A 19612-nucleotide genomic window follows, 5' to 3' on the forward strand; every position below is an offset into this window, starting at 1 on the left:
TATCAAATTTTATAATATTTCTTTCATCACAGGCTGCGCAGAAATGGAAAATAGGCAAGATATCATTAGTTTTTATGACCTTTTACATACTTAACTGCAATGATTGTGGAATTTGTAATGAAGGATTGTATATCTGAATACTTTCTATCCGGAGGTAAAGAGAACGGGAACAATGTCAGCTCAGTAAAGACCCCCGATCCATTTGGGCTGATCTCTGTAAGTCCGTCAGTTGCGCCTCAGTGGGTAATAATCTTACTTTAGATACTGAAGGCTGTGGGGTCAAATATTGAGATGGCCTGGTAGCACAACGCTTTACAGTGCCAGTGACCTGGGTTCAATTCCCACCATTGTCTGTAAGGAATTTCATGCAACTGATGCCAAAGTCGTCTGGGTTAGAAGGCTAATTGGTCACTCTGGTAATATTTCGACTGCATGGGCTTGTCGGGCTGGAAGAGCCCGTTACTGGCTGTATATCAAAATAAATAAAAAATTACTCTAGAGCTTGAGCATGAACATCAGTGTTGATGTATTGAGGGAGTCTGGCATTGTACCTCAGTGGAATATAATACTGAGACCTGCTCTCTGAGGTGTGTGTGACAGGAGAGGTACCAGAGTGATGGAGCAAAGCCAATGTTGTTCCACAGTTTCAGAAAGGCTCTAAAAATAAACCAGGAAATCATAGGTGGGCGAGTCTGACATCAGTTGTGGGAAAGTTTTTGGAAGGTATTCTCTGGGAACAGATACATTTAGTGACTATAAAAAGTATTCACTCCCCATAGAAGTTTTCATGTTTTATTGTTTTACAATATTTAACCACAGTGGATTTAATTTGGCTTTTTTGACACAAATCAACAGAAAAAGACATTTGTGTCAAATTGAAAACTGATCTCTATAAAGTGATTTAAATTAATTACAAATATAAAGCCCAGTGCATCTATAGTTGTGAACTACCCATGATTCAAAACATTTACAAGGACAGGTGTGTAAAAAGGGCCACTTTGCATCATTGGGGACCATGGTCATCCCAACTACAATGTATTCTAACTGCTACCATCCAGGAAACAGTACCACAGCATAAAAGCCAGGGCCAACAGTCTCCGGGACAGTTTCTTCCACTAGACCATCAGATTGATAAACTCACACTGACTTGAATGTACTCTATATTACGTTGACCATTCATTTGATTACTAAATTACTATGATTGCACATTGCACCTTTAGATGGAGATGTAACATCAAGATTTTTACTCCTCATGTTATGCAAAGGATGTAAGAAATTAAGCCAATTCAAAAAATTCAATTCACAAAATAATTTATTACAGAAGTTTTCACCTCCTTCAACCAGTATTTAGTAGATGCACCTTTGGCAGCAATTACAATCTTGAGTCTACGTGGGTAGGTCTCTACCCATTCTGCACATCAGAACACTGCATTTTTTCCCCCATTAAGTCTTTACAAAACTGCTTAAGCTCTGTCAGATTGCATGGGAATCGTGAGTGAACAGCCCTTTTCAAGTCCAGCCACAAAGTCTCAATTGGATTGAGCCCTGGACTTTGACTTGGCCACTCCAGGACATTCCCTTTGATGTTTTTAAGCCATTTCTGTGTAACTTTGGCTTGATGATAGAAAACAAATCTTCCAAGTTGCAGTTCTCTTGCAGACTGCATCAAGTCTTCCTCCAGGATCTCCCTGTAGCTTGCCCTCTACCTTCACAAGCTTTCCAGAATCTGCTGCAGGGAAGCATCCCCACAGCATGATGCAGCCATCCACATGCTTCACGGTGGGGATGGTGTGTTTTTGATGATGTGCAGTGTTTAGTCTGATGGCCAAAAAAGCTCAGTTTTGGTTTCATCAGACCATAGAACCTTCTTCCAGCTGACTTTAGAGTCTCCCACATGCCTTCTGGCAAACTCTAGCCAAGATTTCATTTGAGTTTTTTCCCCCAACAGTGGCTTTCTCTTTGCAACTCTCTCAGAAGGTGTTACTGGTGAAGCACCCGGGCAACGGTTGTTGTATACACAATCTCTCCATCTCAGCCACTGAAGCTTGTAACTCTAGACATTAGACACTAGAATGCCACAGTGCAGCACAGGCCCTTCGGCCCTCCATGTTGTGCGGACCCATATATTCCTTAAAAAATAACTAAACCCACACTACTCCGTAACCCTCTATTTTTCTTTCATCCATGTGCCTGTCCAAGAGGCTCTTAAATACCCCTAATGTTTTAGCCTCCACCACCATCCCCGGTAAGTCATTCCAGGCACCCACAATCCTCTGTGTAAAAAAACTTACCCCTGATGTCTCCCCTGAACCCCCCTCCCTTAACTTCGTACATATGCCCTCTGGTGTCTGTTATTTGTGCCCTGGGAAACAGGTACTGACTATCCACCCTATCTATGCCTCTCATAACCTTGTAGACCTCAATCAAGTCCCCACTCAGCCTTCTATACTCCAAAGAGAAAGTCCCAGCTCTGCTAACCTTGCCTCATAAAACTTATTTTCCAATCCAGGCAACATCCTGGTAAATCTCCTCCACACCCTCTCCATAGCTTCCACATCCTTCCTATAATGAGGTGACCAGAATTGAACACAATACTCTAAGTGTGGTCTCATCAGAGATTTGTAGAGTTGCAACATGACCTCTCTACTCTTGAACTCAATCCCCCTATTAATGAAACCTAACATCCCATAGGCCTTCTTAACTATCCTATCAACCTGTGCAGCGACCTTGAGGGATGTATGAATTTGAACCCCAAGGTCCCTCTGTTCATCCACACTCTTAAGCAACAGACAATTAACCCTGTACTCAGCCTTCTAGTTTGTCCTTCCAAAATGTATCCTCACACTTATCCAGATTGAACTCCATCTGCCACTTTTCTACCCAACTCTGCATCCTGACTATATCCTCTCGTAACCTTCGGCAACCTCACGTCAAGTCACTTTTTAATTGTCATTTTGACCATAACAACTGGTACAGTACACAGTAAAAATCAGAATATTTTTCAGGACCATGGTGCTACATGAAACAATACCAAAAACTACACTGAACTACACAAAAAAAACACAGAAAAAAACTACACTAGACTACAGACCTACCCAGGACTGCATAAAGTGCACAAAACAGTGCAGGTATTACAATAAATAATAGATAGGACAATAGGCAGTAAGTTGGTATCAGTTCAGACTCTGGGTATTGAGTAGTCTAATGGTTTGGGGGATGAAACTATTACAGTCTAGTCATGAGAGCCCGAATGCTTCGGTGCCTTTTCCCAGATAGCAGGAGGGAGAAGAGTTTGTATGAGGGAGGTGTGTGGGTCCTCCATAATGCTGTTTGCCTTGCTGATGCAAAACTCCATCCACAACTCCCCCAATCTTTGTGTCATCCGCAAACTTACTCACCCATCCTTCCGCCTCTTCATTTATAAAAATCACAAATAGCAGGGGTCCCAGGACAGATCCTTGCTGCACTCCACTAGTCACTGACCTCCAGGCAGAATACTTTCCTTCCACTACTACCCCCTGCTTTCTTCCTGTAAGCCAATTTTTTATCCAAACAGCCAAGGTTCCACTGATCCCATAACTCATGACTTTCTGGATGAGTCTCTCATGGGGGACATCCTCCAGCGTTGGCATAGGTATCTTGGTGGCCTCCCTCACTCATCCCCTTCTTCATCTGGATTGAGCCTTTGAGGACGGCCTGCTCTAGGCAGATTTACAACTGCACCATATTCTTTCCCTTTCTTGATGTTTACTTAATTGTATTCCAAAAGATATTGTCACTTGGAAATTTTCTTGTATCCACCTCCTGACTGGTGCTTTTCAAATATCTTTTTACGGAATTGCTCAGAGTGTTTTGTTTGTGTCCATGGTGGAGTTTCTGCCAGGATCCTGACTCACCAGCAGCTGGAGCTTCCAGACACAGGTGTATTTTTACTCCAATCAACCCTGACTGCACACAGGTGATCTCCATTAACTAATCATGTCACTCTGAAACCAATTGGCTGCACCAGTGATGATCTGGTGTTCGTATTAAAGGCAGGGAATACTTATGCAATCAATTATTTTGTGATTCATTTAGATCACTTTGTAGAGTTAAGTTTTCACTTTGACATGAAGAGTCTTTTTCTGTTGATCAAAATAGTTAAATTAAATCCACTGTGATCCAATAAAACCTGAAAGGTTCCAATGGGGGTGGGGGTAAATACTTTTCATAAACACTCCAAGTATTTGGATTGACATGTTCTGATTAAGGATAGTCAGCATGGCTTCGTGCATAGTAGGTCATGTCTAACAAATCTTATCGAGTTTTTTGAGTAAGTTACCAGGAAAGTGGAGGAAGGCAAGACAGTGGAGGTTGTCAACATAGAAAGGTACTTGAGAAGGTCCTGCATGAGAGGTTGCTCAAGAAGTTCAGTCACTTGGCATTCAAGATGAAGTAGTAAACTGGATTAGGCACTGTCTTTGTGGGAGAAGCCACAGAGTGGTAGTCGAGGTTCGCCTCTCTGATTGGAGGCCTGTGACTTATGCAGTGCTGCAGGGATCAGTACTGGGTCCATTGTTGTTTGCCATCTATATCAACAATCTGGATGATATTATAGTTAACTGGTTCAGCAAATTTGCAGATGACGCCAAGATTGGGGGTGTAGTGGACCATGACGAACACTATAATGGCTTGCAGAGGGACTTGCATCTCCTGGAAAAATGGGATGAAAAATGGCCGTTGTAATTTAATGCAAGGTGTAGTACTTTGGTAGGACCAACCAGGGCAGGTCTTACACTGTGAATGGTAGAGCACTTAGGACTGTGGTAGAACAAAGGGATCTGGGAATACAGCTCCATAATTCATTGAAAATAGTATCACAGGTAGCTAGGGTCATAAAGAAAGCTTTTGGCACACTGGCCTTCATAAATCAATGTATTGAGTACAGGAGAAGGTATGTTATTTTGAAGTTGAATAAGATGTTGGTGAGGCCTAATCTGGAGTATTGTATGTAGCTTTGATCATCTACCTACAGAAAAGATGTAAACAAGCTTGAAAGAGTACAGAGTAAATTAACAACCATGTTGCTGGGTTTGGAGGACCTGAATTATAAGGAAAAATAGAATAGGTTAGGACTTTATTCCTTAGAATGTACTGTAAAAGATTGAGAGGAGATTTCACAGAGGGGGTGCAGACAGGGTAAATGTAAGGGTGGGACTACAACTAGAGGCCATCGGTTAAGGGAGAAAGATTAAGGGTGAAAAGTTTAAGGAGAACATGAGGGGAAACTTCTTCACTCAGAGGAGCATGAGAGTGTGGAACGAGCTGCCAGCACAAGTGGTGGATGAAAGCTCAATTTTAAGGCTTAAGCAGAGTTTGGATAGGTACATGAATGGAAGGGGTATGGAGGGCAGTGGTCCTCATGCAGGTTGATGGGAGCAGGCAGTTTAAATGGTTTTGGCATGGACTAGATGGGCAGAGTGGCCTATTTTGCGCTGTACTTTTCTATGACTCTATGACTGTATAATACTAAGAGCATGAGTTGTAGAGTCCTTAAAGTGAATCTATAGTTGTGAAGTCAGTTCAGTATTGAGGTATGTGAAGTTATCCATGCTAGTTCAGAAGCCTGACAGTTTCTGAACCTGGTGTTGTGGGATCTAAGGCTCCTGTACCTCCTGGCAGTAGGGAGAAGAGAGCTGGGCCTGAATGCTGGAGGTCGTTAGTGATGGCTGCTGCATTCTTGTGATAGTTTTCCATGTAAACGTTCTGAATGATGGGGAGGATTTTGCCTGTGATGAGCTGGGCTGAATCCACAGCCTTTTGTAGACTTTTCTGTTCCAATCAGGCCATGGTGCAACCAGTCAGGATACTCTCCACTGTGCTTCTATGCAAGTTATTCAAAGATTTAGATGAGATGACAAATCTACGCCAACTTCAAAGAAAGTAGAGGTGCTGCCATGCCTCGTTTGTGATGGCACTTGTACGCTGGTCCCAGGACAGATCCTCTGAAATGGCAACAACAAGGAATTTAAAGTTACTGACCCTCTCCATCTCCGATCCCCTAATGTGGACTGGCCATGGACCCCTGGCTTCCTGCTCTTTGGTTTTGTTGACATTGAGTGAGAAGTTGTTGTTATTGTAACAATGATTCTCTGTTCTAAACTCCAACCCCTTTCCAATAAAGACCGTCTTCCCCCTGCATTACTCACTGCACTGCAAACTCTTATTTGATTTTTGTAAAAGAACACTTAGATCCTGCTACACTTCACTCATTTACAATCTCTCTTTATTAATATGAAGTCTGCTTTTTGATTCTACTTAGGAAGGACATCAGCTCAGACTTTCTCACATTAAGCTCCATTTCACCCAAACTGTCTCTATTGTGGAGACCCAAGAGACTGCAGAAGCTGGAATCTGGAGCAGGACACCGAGTGGGTCAGGCAGCATCTGTAGAGGCAAACGGAGGGTCCAGATGAAGGGTCTCGACCGAAATGCCAACTATTTCCCTCCACAGATGCTGTCTGACCTACTGAGTTCCTCCAGCATCTTGATGTTTTGCTATTTATATCCCATTGTAGTCACGATATCCTGATCACAACATGACCTTTCACCTGATTCCGTGCCAGAGACCAACCTGCGTATCCTACATTCTGCCCATTCTCTCAGGCCTGGTATGGAGGCTCGAAAGCACAGGATCACAAGACCATCAGAGGGTCAGAGATTCACTCATCTCCATCACAGACACAACCGTCCCCACCGCTGAAGACATCTTCAAAAGATGGCGCCTCAAGAAGGTGACAATCTCTGAGCATCCTCACCACTCGAGACGTGCTCTCTTCTCACTACTTCCATTAGAGAAGAGACATAGGAGCCTGAAGAGCCACACTCGGTGTCTTCCTCTCTGCCACCAGAATTCGGAACGGTCCATGAACACAGCCTCACTGTTCCGGTTCCACATTATTTACTTATTTATCGGTTTATCAACTGTTTGTGTCTTACAGTAACTTTTTATGCCTTGGACTGTACTGCTACCACAAAACAAAGAATTTCACAACAGATGTCGGAAATAATAATCTTAATTCTGATAAATAGAAGATATCCCAGCAATCCTTTTGACAATTCCACCCTGGGAAAAAGGCTCTTCTTATTCACCTTGTCTATATCTCTCATAATTTTATATACTTCTATCTGATCATCCTTAAACCTGTTCCAAGTTTAATCATCTTCTCCTTGTAGCTAATACTCTCTGATCCAGACCACATTGAATCCAATCCTTTCTGCACCCTCTCCAGAGCTTCTTTATCTTTCTGTAACACTGCAGTCAGAATTGCAAACAGTACTCCAAATGTGGCCTAAACAGGGTTTTCTACCGCTGCAATATGTCTTGCCAATGTTTACACCCAATGCAATGTATTTGGAATGATGGCTCTACCACCAGAGGGTGGGGTGTGATGAAGGGACAGGGCAGGAAGGTGGATTCACTGGAGCTGGAGGTGACTGTGAAACATAAAGGACCAAAATCCCAGAAAGATTTATAGAACAGCTTCTGGATTTTGGTCTTGATGTAGTGGATGTTGTAATGTATGGACCTATTTCATTTAGAGCATGACCCCTCCCCCACCTCTCTTCGCACTATGTATTAATCTGTTCTCTATGCATGTACATTGTTCTCTCTCTCTCGCTGCAATGTGAGTACACCAGTTAAAGCCACCTCCCGCATGTGTGCTTTTATTTTGTTAATATGTAGTTGTGCACAGACACAACCGGTGTCACAAAGGATAGTCTGAGTGAGTGTCAATCAATGAGAGAAATGTGTGTCTGACTGGAGTGACGATACAAACTGCAGGTCTAACAAAGCACTGGTCAGACTGTACTTGCAGTTTCATGAACAATTCTGGGCCCCTTACATAGGAAAGAATGTGCTGGAGTTGTAGAGGATCTGAAGGATGTTCACAAGAATTATACTAGGAATGAAAGGATTAACGTATAAGGGTACTTGATGGCGCCGGGCCTGCACTCACTGGAGTTTAAAAGAATGAGTGGGGATCTCATTGAAATCTATTGAATACTGAAAGGCCTAGATAGAGTCAATGCAGAGAGGATAATGTGGGAATCTGAGACCAGAGGATAGAAGGACGACCCTTTATAATACTCATGAGGACAAACTTCTCTCGCCAGAGATGGTGAATGTGAAATTCATTGCCATTTCCACTATGGAGGCCAAGTCTCTGGGTATATTTAAAGTAAAGATTGATTGGTTTTTGATTTGCAAGGATGTCAAAGGTCACGGGGTAAAGGCAGGGAGAATGGGGTTGACAGGGATAATAAATCAGCCATGATGGAATGGTGGACCAGATTCGATGGGCTGAATGGCCTAATTCTGCTCCTTATGTTTATGGTCTTATGGTCTAAAGCTGTGATGAGGACATGTTGTTTGAAACTGAACTGGAGGTCAATTAGAACACTGCGGTGTGCAGAATCTGGTTTAATGTGAATATAAAGCCATTGAAGGAAATGAAACTAGGACTTCAGGGATCATTTTATACCTTTCCCAAATTACAAAGGGCATTGCCTATTGTATATTAATCCATACTCATTCTATTTGGTCGATACGTCACTGCAATTAAACCGAACATTACGCATTTCCCCTGTTAACATCGAGTGCATTGAGAATAAACAGCCAAGGGTGAACCTGTCCAATCATACCCCCATAACAGAAGCAGTAACATGAGATTAATAACACTGAGGTGAGGGAAAGTGGAACTGAATGATAATTCATTATTGAAGGTAAAAGTAATTAAAAATAATTATGAAAGAGCACAAGATTATCATTAGGAAAGTAACTGTAATTATTGTCATTAAATTATGTATAGATTTGTTGGATAACTCTCTCAAGTCTCCAGACAAAGTTCATCAACACATTTGATCTTCAACCAGACGTAATATAAATGATTTAAGCACTGCTGTTTCTGCACCCTGAATGCAGATTAGACCACACAGTCAGTTAACCGCAATGCAATTGTTTCCATTCATAATAAAAAAATTAGCATCAATTAATATTTAACTTTCTAGTGTTTTGAAATAACTTTGAATTTTTTCAATGAAAAAAACTGAATAGAATCATTGAAAAAATACACACAGAGACTGACAAACAACCGATATGCAAAAGAAAACAATCTGTGCAACTACAAATAAATAACCAACACTGACAGCATGAGTTGTTGAGTCCTTGGTAGTAAGTCTGTAGGTTGCGGGATCAGTTTAGATTTGACGTGAATGATGTTACAAATCATCTACTCAGTATTATTTATTTTTTATTGACACAATGTCTTCTTTTGCACGTTGGTTGGTTGTCAATTTTTGATTATCTATAGATTTTCATAAATGTATTGTGTTTATTTATTTTCCTGTAAATGCCTGCAGGCAAATGAATCTCAGGTAACAAATATGTACTTAGACAATGAATTTACTTTGACTTTGGCTTTGAAATAGTGAGGCAGAAGTGTCTCTGAGTGTTAGTTTTTCCTTTAGCTTGGGTGGTTCTTTTTATTTTCTGATACTTGGGTTTAGTTGAAGGAAAATCAGGTTCTGAGTTGCTCTGTTGTTTGATTGAAAATCACAAAAATATAACAAAAATCTGCAAATACTGTGGGGCTGAAATGATGCTGGAAATACTCAGCAGGTCAGACAGCAGCTGTGGAGAGAAGCTGTCAAAACCTCTGGTCAACGAGTCTTTATCAGAACTGAGAAAGAGGGGGTTTGGATAGGATAATGGGAATATTTCTAGCAGAGTGAATTGTTGGTCCAGCTCTGAGGGAAGATCTTTAACCTGAAACAGTAAGACTGCTACTCTTTCCACAGATGCTGGCTGACCTGTTGAGTGTTTCCAGCATACTTGGCTTTCCTGTTGACCACACTGCCAGTACCAGGTTTCCCACTAAAGCTTGACTACTTTTGTGAAACAGCACAGGAAGACTCCATTTCTTTCCAGGATACCTGTGACTGTAGTTTGAAACAACAGCTGTTGTAGGCAGAATCTCAGATGGTGATGACGAGGGATCCAAGAGTGAGATAGATCAGCTGGTTGAGTGCTGTCACAACAACGACCTTGCCCTCAACGTCAGTAAGACAAAGAAATTGATAGTGGACTCCAGGAAGGGAAAGACAATGGACCACACACCAGTCCTCATCAAGGAGACAGCTGTGGAAAGGGTGAGCAGTTTCTAGTTGCTGGGTGTCAACATCTCTGAAGATCTCTCCTGGGCATAATACATTGATGCACTTATGAAGAAGGCATGACAGTAGCTATAATTCATTAGGAGATGAGGAGATTTGTTATGTCAGAATCAGAATCAGGTTTATTATCACTAGCATGTTTCATGAAATTTGCAAACTTAGCAGCAAATAATAGCAGCAGATAATAAAAAGATTAAAAATGAATTACAGTAAATATATATATATATACGTAAGTTAAAATAAGTTGTACAAAAACAAACAGAAATAAAAAGGAGTGTGATGGTGTTCATGGGTTCAATGTCCATTCTGAAATCCGGTGTCAGAGGGGAAGAAGCTGTTCCTGAATCACTGAGTGTGCAAAAACAAATGTACTGACATATGCCAGTGATAACAAATCTGATTCTGATTCTAAACTAACAGCAAAACATGGTCCGTTTTGCAAGCACCAGCAAAAGGAACTCATGACCAAAACTACTGCAAAGTGTTCCAATAATTATTGATCCAGCAATAAATGTGGGACAGGGTGATTACGTATAGTACAGTAGTTTGAATTTTGCAAATCAAATCTTCTCAATCATCCCATTCCCAGGTCTTTAGGCATGATTGACAGGTTATTGCCCAATCAGCTCTGTTCCACCTAAAGACCAGAGAAGTCACTCTGTGCAGTGTTTGATTGAGAAGTTGGTGTATGTGTGTGAGAATGTTTCACGCTGCAGTGCTATGGAGGGAGATGGACTGTGAATGTGCTGAACAACTGTTACTGGGCTTACAGCGTCTGGCGGACTCGTTGGTCAGCTCCAGTCGGTAGACAGACAGCCGGTTCGGGCCTCCGCACGTACTGCTCTTTTCCCCCTTACACTCCATGTTGCACTCGGACTCACTGGTGTTCTGGGTCTGTATCCTGTGTCCACAGTAACATTCAGCTCCAAACTCCAGGCCCGCGTACTGATAGCCCCTGCAGGTACAAATGAGAGAGACTATTAACACTTGGGTGCACTGTGGTGCAACCCCACTGCTCCAGCCTCCTGGGTTCAGTTCCGACCTCAGCTGCTGTCTGTGTGGAGTTTGCAGTCTGCCAGTGACCACGGTTTGGTAGCGGAGGGGCCAGTATAACACTTTACAGCGTCAGCAATCGGGGTTCAGTTCCGCCGCGATCTGTAGGTGGGTGTATGTTCTCTCCGGGTCCCTCCCTCATTCCACAGCCGTGCGGGTGAGGGTTAGTAAGCTGTGGTGACAGAGGCATGGTGACACTCGCGGCGCACCCTCAGATTGTGTTGGTCATTGACGCAAACGGCGCTTTTCGCTCTATGTTTCAATCTACATGTACAAATGAAACTAATCTTTCATCTTTAATCTTCCCCTTGGTTGCTCTGGTTTCATCCCACATCCCAAAGACATGCGGGCGGGTGTGTTAATTATCCCGAGTTGCCTCTCGTGTGTAGGTGAGTGGTAGAATCCGGGCAGAGTTGATGGAATGTGCTGAGAATAAAGTGGGATTAATGTAGGGGGTAACGTAAATGGTCAGCACAGACTCAATGGGCCGAAAGGCCTGTTTTGTGCTGTATCTCTGTCACTCTATCACATCAGCAACAGGGCAACAGAACGGTACACAAGGAAAAGATCATTTCAAAACGGAAAAAATTCACTGTTTAGAAATTTAATTAACTGGTAAATTAGTTTGTTATTGTCACATGTACCAAATACAGTAGTAAAGTTAATTTTGCACAGCTTCCAAACAGATAATTTCAAAACATAAGTCTATTGGATGGTACAAGTGAAAAGCAATAACAGGATGCAGAATAAGGTGATACAGTTAAAGAGAGAGTGCAGTGCAGACAGACAGTGAGATGAAAGGGTCAAGACCGAGGTAGCTTGTGGGGTCAAGGGTTCATCTTTACATACAAGAACCGTAATCAAGGGCCTTATAACTGGGGACAGAAGCCTGGTGTTGGGCTGTGGAATTGCTGTGAGTCTTGAAGGACAATCTTTTCTTCCAGAAGGTGGTGGGTATTTGTCATGAGCTGCCAGAGGAAGTGGTACAGTGGTAGCATTCCCGAAGCACAGAGTCCTGGAGAGGTGGGCTTTATCGGAATATGGGAAAATGCAGGGAATTGGAGTGAGCTGGATGGTCACCATGGTCAGCATGGACTTATTGGGCCGACTGGCCTGTATCTGTATATCTGTGACTCTGGGGACACCAGCCCCGGAGAATCTCCTGCTCTAGGTGGTCACACACATTCATATTTCACTGGTCCTTCATTCTCATTGGATCTAAAAGCTGGAATTTCTTCCTCATTGGTACCGTGGAGGTACAGTCATTGGAAGGGCCGCACTTGCTCAAGGACATTAGGGGCCTGTCTTTCCAGCCACGTCCATGTCCTTGGCCCTTTATCATTCTTCTATCTTGCTCTTGGTTTTTCTCTCTGTTTCTAAGTGATTAAGTGCCAATGAAACTGGTGAAGCAGAGCATAAACAAATTGTCATTGTCTCCCAAGAGTTAAATACCTTCATGCATTATTATGTCCTTATTACATGGAAGAGCATGAAAGAGAACGATAAATGGAACTCCATTACCTTTCCTTTCAGCACAGTTCTCCTGGCAACAAAATGGGGTTATCTTTAGAGTGAGAAGGGAAAGGGACCTGGGGGTAATTTTTCACGCACCGGAAGGTGTGAATGGAAAGAGCTGCCGGGGAAGTGGTTGAGGCAGGAACAGTAGCAGCGTTTAAGAAACAATTGGATAGGAACATGGAGAGGTGCCGAATGCAGGAAATTGGGACAAGCTGGATGGTCACCAGGGTCAACATGGACTCTTTGGGCCGAATGGTCTGTACTGCTCTGTGACTCTGGGAACACCAGCCCTGGAGAATTTCCTGCCCGCATTCACACACCCTCATACTCAGTAAATGGAATTCCATGACCCTACCTTTCGGCACAGTTGTCCTGGCAACGAAATATGGTCATCTTTCTGTAGTCAAAGAACGCTGTTCCCCTTAATGCCCTCTGCTTGTTGCTGTCGAGATAACATCCGATATATTTTGCTAGGATGGAGAGAGAGAGGGAAAGTAAATTGTCACACAATTCCAATAATTAATACTTGTAGATGCAGTGTGCAGATTCATCGTAAGACCATAAGAAATAGAAGCAGAATTAGGCCATTTAGCCCATCGAATTTACTCTATCATTCCATCGTGGCTATTAATATCCCTCAACCCCATTCCCCTGTTTTCTCCCCATAACCTTTGACATTCTTACGAATAAAGAACCTATCAACCTCCACTTTAAATACACCCAATGACTTGGCCTCCACAGCCATCTGTGGCAATGAATTCCACAGATTCACCACCCTCTGGCTAAAGAAATTCCTCCTCATCTCTGTTCCAAATGGACGTCCCTCTATTCTGAGGCTGTACTCTCTGGTCCTCGACACCCACTATAGGAAACAACCTCTCCACGAACTCTCTGTTCTGGCTTTTCAGTATCCGATAGGTTTCAATGAGATCCCCTCCCTCACACGACACGAGATCTGTCCTGGGGCGAAAGAATTCCCACTGCTGCTTCGTGGGAAAACTTCTCCCGTTTCACAACAGGTCAGTTACAGGTGATCAACGGTGCTGCAAACTGGAACACGGACATCTTACTTGTGGTGCAGGGAAAGGCTGAAATTCTGAAATTTTAACGGGGGCTGTGCTGTCATTCAAGATGGCAGGAACAGGCATAAAGCCAAAAAGATGGTCCCTGTTGGGTTCCATGGTCTCTTGTTCTCCCAAACAGTCCTGGAGTCTCCAGACCTGGATGTCCAAACCTCCACTGAAAGACGAGTCTGCCAAAAGGCTTCTTCACCACCTGTCTACCCGTGACACCTATTGCAGGGAAGATTATCCTTCCAAGCTCGAAGCAAGGCAACTTGGATGAGACATGTAATGTAACTATCCCTCATCAGCAGGAGGGCAATAGAAAAGAAATGAGTGCTGAACTGAAACAATACAATCTGTGGAAAGAGTTAACCCTTCCTCCCAGTCCAGGCTAGTTCCTGTTCCCCCTCATCACCAGTTCCCTTCATCGCTTCCAGTTTGGAGAATCCCACAGACCAGCACTCTGTGAAGGACACGGTAGTGAGCTTAGTTAGTGTAGACAAACAGAATCTTTTCCTCAGGATAGAAATGTTAAGCAGACATCGAGTACTATAGCACAGAAACAGGCCTTTGTCCCAGCTGGTCCACACTGACTGCAGCATCCTCTCTGCCCACGTTCAGCCCATCACCCTCCCAGCCTCTCCCCTCTCTACCAATACAAGTGTTTGGTAAATATTTTTCCCTCAGATCAATCCTTTGTCATGGTTTTTGAATAGCTTTTCAAAAATCCAATTGTATTTCTTTATTTATCTGCAGGTAAATCAATCTCAGGGTAGAATGTGGTAACATACATGTACTTTGATAATAAATTTGATTTTGTCTTTGAGCTCTCCTATTGCAGATAGGCATTGAATGGCACTTTTGTAGTTGAAAGTAATTTGTAGGCTGAATATTTACTGCTTTTTGCATTCTGTGAAATATCTTGTGGAGATCATTGGAACTACCACTATTATTAAAATGCAGTAGTAAGTGGAAATAACAATAAGAAATGGTTTGGTGACTAACCCAGCCAAATGCAACACACTCGAGGAGGATCCAGGAGCAGGTAAGACAATCACTTGATAAGATCCCAGAAGACTAATCTCTTCTTTAAGTGTCTCCTAAAATATAACATGTCAGAGAGTTCCAGAAATCCTATGAAATTCAATGATAACTAAAGCAGAAAAAGACTGCACATCAATATTTTAAAAGGACTGTGTTGTTAACTCAGACTGAGTTAGTCCTGAATTTTGGGGCTCCAGGTACAGATAGATCTCTGACGGATGGTAAATTAAGTTTCACTGAATCTCAGGGAATTCTTCAATGAATATTAAACATAGGAAACTGGAATTCTTCCAAAAGGCACCGAGTAATTACAGCGAATACCCCTGTGTCACACAGTGACCTATTTATCAGAAGCCCTTGTATAAACAACCTCATGCTAATTTGATTTTAAAGCTAACTTCACAGTCATGGTTTGTGAGGCTGGAGGGCATCTTATTCATAAATTAAAGATTAAAATTGTGGAATTTGCTGACAAATGGAGAAGATTAGCAGATTAACCACTTGTTCAAACACACTGACAGGATGGCTTATGGTTTTAATTGCCTTTTTAATCGCTGAGCAGCTTAGATCAAATTGCTGGCCACGTTGAGCAAAGGAAGGTGGCATTGATGGGCTTGCAAAGCCCCATGAGCTCCAGGTAGAAAGGGATTGAAGAATTTGACAGCTTCCAGGTAACGGTTACAAATGGCCAATGCAAAATTCCTGTACAGTTTTGGTTCCTTTAGTTAACAACAAATATTCTCACCTTACAGAATGGGAGAATGGTCCAAACTCTCTCAACTTCAGAAAACCTCGGTGAAAGATATATAATTCTTAATAGTGCTGGGCAATGTAGATATTGAGCTCCTCTCTTGCCAGAGTCAGAGAGCACTATAATACAGAAACAGGCCCTTTGGCCCATCTAGTCTGTGCCAAGCTGTTATTCTGCATAGTCCCAGCTAAACAAAAGCTCTAGTATAAATTCAAAACTAGCCCCAGTCAACCCACAGCTGGACCGTAGTCGCTCATACAGCTCAACCAAGTACTTAGGGTTTAGTTTTACTGAAGTGTGGGTCTTCTGGGAATGATGTGAGAAGGATTCTTTTCTCACTCAGAAGTTTGGGAATCCTTGGTATTCTCCATGTAGGATGGCCTTGGATATTCACTAATTAGGGAAGCTAGGGAAACAGAGGGCATGTTGAATGGACTTTAAGATAGGAGAGAAGGCTTTAGCAAATGAGTGAGTAGGTGCCTATTCCCTACTCTTCCTCCTACAGAGGATGTGACAAGATTTAAACCCATGGAGACTGACTTTCTCTCTGTGCCTCTTTGACGAAATGCAACATCCCCATCAAGACCTGAGAACCAGAGCTGCCGAAAGCAGAGGTGGAACATTTGCTCAAAAGAGTAAAGGACCTGTTTCTTATTATAATTAATGTTGCCCTGTCAACTCATTTCAAAATCCTAAACCTCTCAAATAAGCCACCCCTGAAGATCATGCATACCTAGTCTAGATATTCTAACCCCAGGAACTGTAGTGAGCTCGGGTGAAATGGTTTTACCCTCCTATGACTGATAACTCTTTGGAAGATGTAGTGAATGCCCGGTGTACAGAGTTTCCAATGGGGTCCAACCAGGACCTATGAGTTGGGCAAAGCGATTTCTACATCCTCCCTTTTTATGTTCTGCCATTCCAGTTATAAAGTGTAATATCTCAGAAATATTTTGATGATTTTTTTAATTTAAAAAAATTATCCTTATTCATGATAATACTTTGAGGAAATACAATCTTTTCCTATAACCTAGTTCAAGACCAAGATCAATCCGACCCTTCCCTCCCGCACAGCCCTACATTTTCCTAACATCTATTTGCCTATCTCAGAGTTTCTCAAATGTCTTCACCATCCTGGCACCACCACTGAGTAAAAGCTAGCTGCCCCCCCCCCCCCGTGCTTTCCTCCAGTCACCTGAAAATTATGCCCCGCTGGTATTAACCATCTCTGCCCTGAGAGGAAAGTCCCATCAGTCCCACACACATTATACCCCAGGACTTGGAATAAATGGCTGCTGCAAATGTTCTCTCCCTGCAAGAGCTGTAAGTGCGAACTCGGTGAGGAACACGTGCCAGACACCAAACCAGGCAATCAACATCTCCATTCAGGAAACAATTGAATGACAAAGTCATTAACAGGGTGTGGTCCTTACAATGAAGATCTCTGTTGCACTGCACCAGCTGAGAGAATGAATGAGAGGTATATTTACAAGGTGGGCAGTCTCCAATAAATCTGCCCACACACTCACACTCATTCTACTCAATTGCCCTACACTGAGAACAGCCCTTCTTGGTATTGTGTTGCTGATTACTGATATTAATTCTGTCAGATGAGTTTGGGATATGTAATTGCCAATACAAAATAAAGATAATGATTGAATTTGTTTGTCACATGCACATCAAAACGTTGAAACGTACCATGAAAATGTGTCGTTTGTGTCAATGATGTGCGGGGGCAATGCGCAAATGTTGCCGTGTTTCTGGTGCCAGGATAACACGCCCACAGGTTACTACAGCTGTCCCTAACCCACACGTCTTTGGAAAACAGGAGGAAACAAAAACAAATGGAGGAGCATGGGGAGAGTGTACATAATCTTTACAGACCGTGTTGGGAATTGAATCTCAATCACTGATGAAGCGAAGCTTTAGGACTGAGATAGTCTTCACCTGTTTCTGTATGAAGAAGTGAGATGGTCTATATCTGTTTCTTTATGGAGTGAGATGGTCTATATCTGTTTCTGTATGAAGGAGCGAGATGGTCTATATCTGTTTCTATATGAAGGAGTGAGATGGTCTATATCTGTTTCTGTATGAAGGAGCGAGATGGTCTATATCTGTTTCTATATGAAGGAGTGAGATGGTCTATATCTGTTTCTATATGAAGGGGTGAGATGGTCTATATCTGTTTCCATATGAAGGAGTGAGATGGTCTATATCTGTTTCTGTATGAAGGAGTGACATGGTCTATATCTGTTTCTACATGGAGTGAGATTGTCTATACCTGTTTCTATATGAAGGAGTGAAGATGGCCTATATCTGTTTCTATATGGAGTGAGATGGTCTATATCTGTTTCTGTATGGAGGAGTGAGGTGGCCTATATCTGTTTCTATATGGAGTGAGATGGTCTATATCTGTTTCTATATGAAGGGGTGAGTTGGCTCATATCTGTTTCTATATGGAGTGAGATGGTCTATATCTGTTTCTATATGGAGATGGTCTATACCTGTTTCTATATGAAGGAGTGAGATGGTCTATATCTGTTTCTGTATGAAGGAGTGACATGGTCTATATCTGTTTCTACATGGAGTGAGATTGTCTATACCTGTTTCTATATGAAGGAGTGAAGATGGCCTATATCTGTTTCTATATGGAGTGAGATGGTCTATATCTGTTTCTGTATGGAGGAGTGAGGTGGCCTATATCTGTTTCTATATGGAGTGAGATGGTCTATATCTGTTTCTATATGAAGGGGTGAGATGGCTCATATCTGTTTCTATATGGAGTGAGATGGTCTATATCTGTTTCTATATGGAGATGGTCTATACCTGTTTCTATATGAAGGAGTGAGATGGTCTATACCCGTTTCTATATGAAGGAGTGAGGTGGTCTATACCTGTTTCTATATGAAGGGGTGAGATGGTCTATATCTGTTTCGATATGAAGGAGTGAGTTGGTCTATATCTGTTTCTATATGAAGGAGTGAGTTGGTCTATATCTGTTTCTATATGAAGGAGTGAGATGGTCCATATCTGTTTCTATATGAAGGGGTGAGATGGTCCATATCTGTTTCTGTATGAAGGAGTGAGATGGTCTATATCTGTTTCTATATGGAGTGAGATGGTCCATATCTGTTTCTGTATGAAGGGGTGAGATGGCCTATATCTGTTTCTATATGAAGGGGTGAGATGGTCTATATCTGTTTCTGTATGAAGGAGTGAGATGGTCTATATCTGTTTCTATATGAAGGAGTGAGTTGGTCTATATCTGTTTCTATATGAAGGAGTGAGATGGTCCATATCTGTTTCTATATGAAGGGGTGAGATGGTCCATATCTGTTTCTGTATGAAGGAGTGAGATGGTCTATATCTGTTTCTATATGGAGTGAGATGGTCCATATCTGTTTCTGTATGAAGGGGTGAGATGGCCTATATCTGTTTCTATATGAAGGGGTGAGATGGTCTATATCTGTTTCTATATTAAGGGGTGAGATGGTCTATACCTGTTTCTGTATGAAGGGGTGAGATGGTCTATATCTGTTTCTATATGAAGGGGTGAGATGGTCTATATCTGTTTCTGTATGAAGGAGTGAGATGGTCTATATCTGTTTCTATATGAAGGAGTGAGTTGGTCTATATCTGTTTCTATATGAAGGAGTGAGTTGGTCTATATCTGTTTCTATATGAAGGAGTGAGATGGTCCATATCTGTTTCTATATGAAGGGGTGAGATGGTCCATATCTGTTTCTATATGAAGGGGTGAGATGGTCCATATCTGTTTCTGTATGAAGGAGTGAGATGGTCTATATCTGTTTCTATATGGAGTGAGATGGTCCATATCTGTTTCTGTATGAAGGGGTGAGATGGCCTATATCTGTTTCTATATGAAGGGGTGAGATGGTCTATACCTGTTTCTGTATGAAGGGGTGAGATGGTCTATATCTGTTTCTGTATGAAGGGGTGAGATGGT

General features: G+C 42.2%; 1 protein-coding gene across 1 annotated transcript in view; it reads right to left on the minus strand.

Moving 5' to 3' along the window:
- LOC132401195 (sialate:O-sulfotransferase 2-like) overlaps positions 1–19612 on the minus strand; it is a 470540-nt gene that overhangs the window by 79763 nt on the left and 371165 nt on the right. Inside the window, exons 4-5 of the mRNA XM_059983174.1 lie at positions 13142–13256; positions 10986–11170 (exon numbers count right to left, since the gene is read on the minus strand). Coding sequence (XP_059839157.1) covers positions 10986–11170; positions 13142–13256 — 300 coding nt within the window. The remainder of the gene's footprint in view (positions 1–10985; positions 11171–13141; positions 13257–19612) is intronic.

The sequence above is a fragment of the Hypanus sabinus genome, chromosome 10 (assembly GCF_030144855.1).
Source record: "Hypanus sabinus isolate sHypSab1 chromosome 10, sHypSab1.hap1, whole genome shotgun sequence".
NCBI lineage: Eukaryota > Metazoa > Chordata > Chondrichthyes > Myliobatiformes > Dasyatidae > Hypanus > Hypanus sabinus.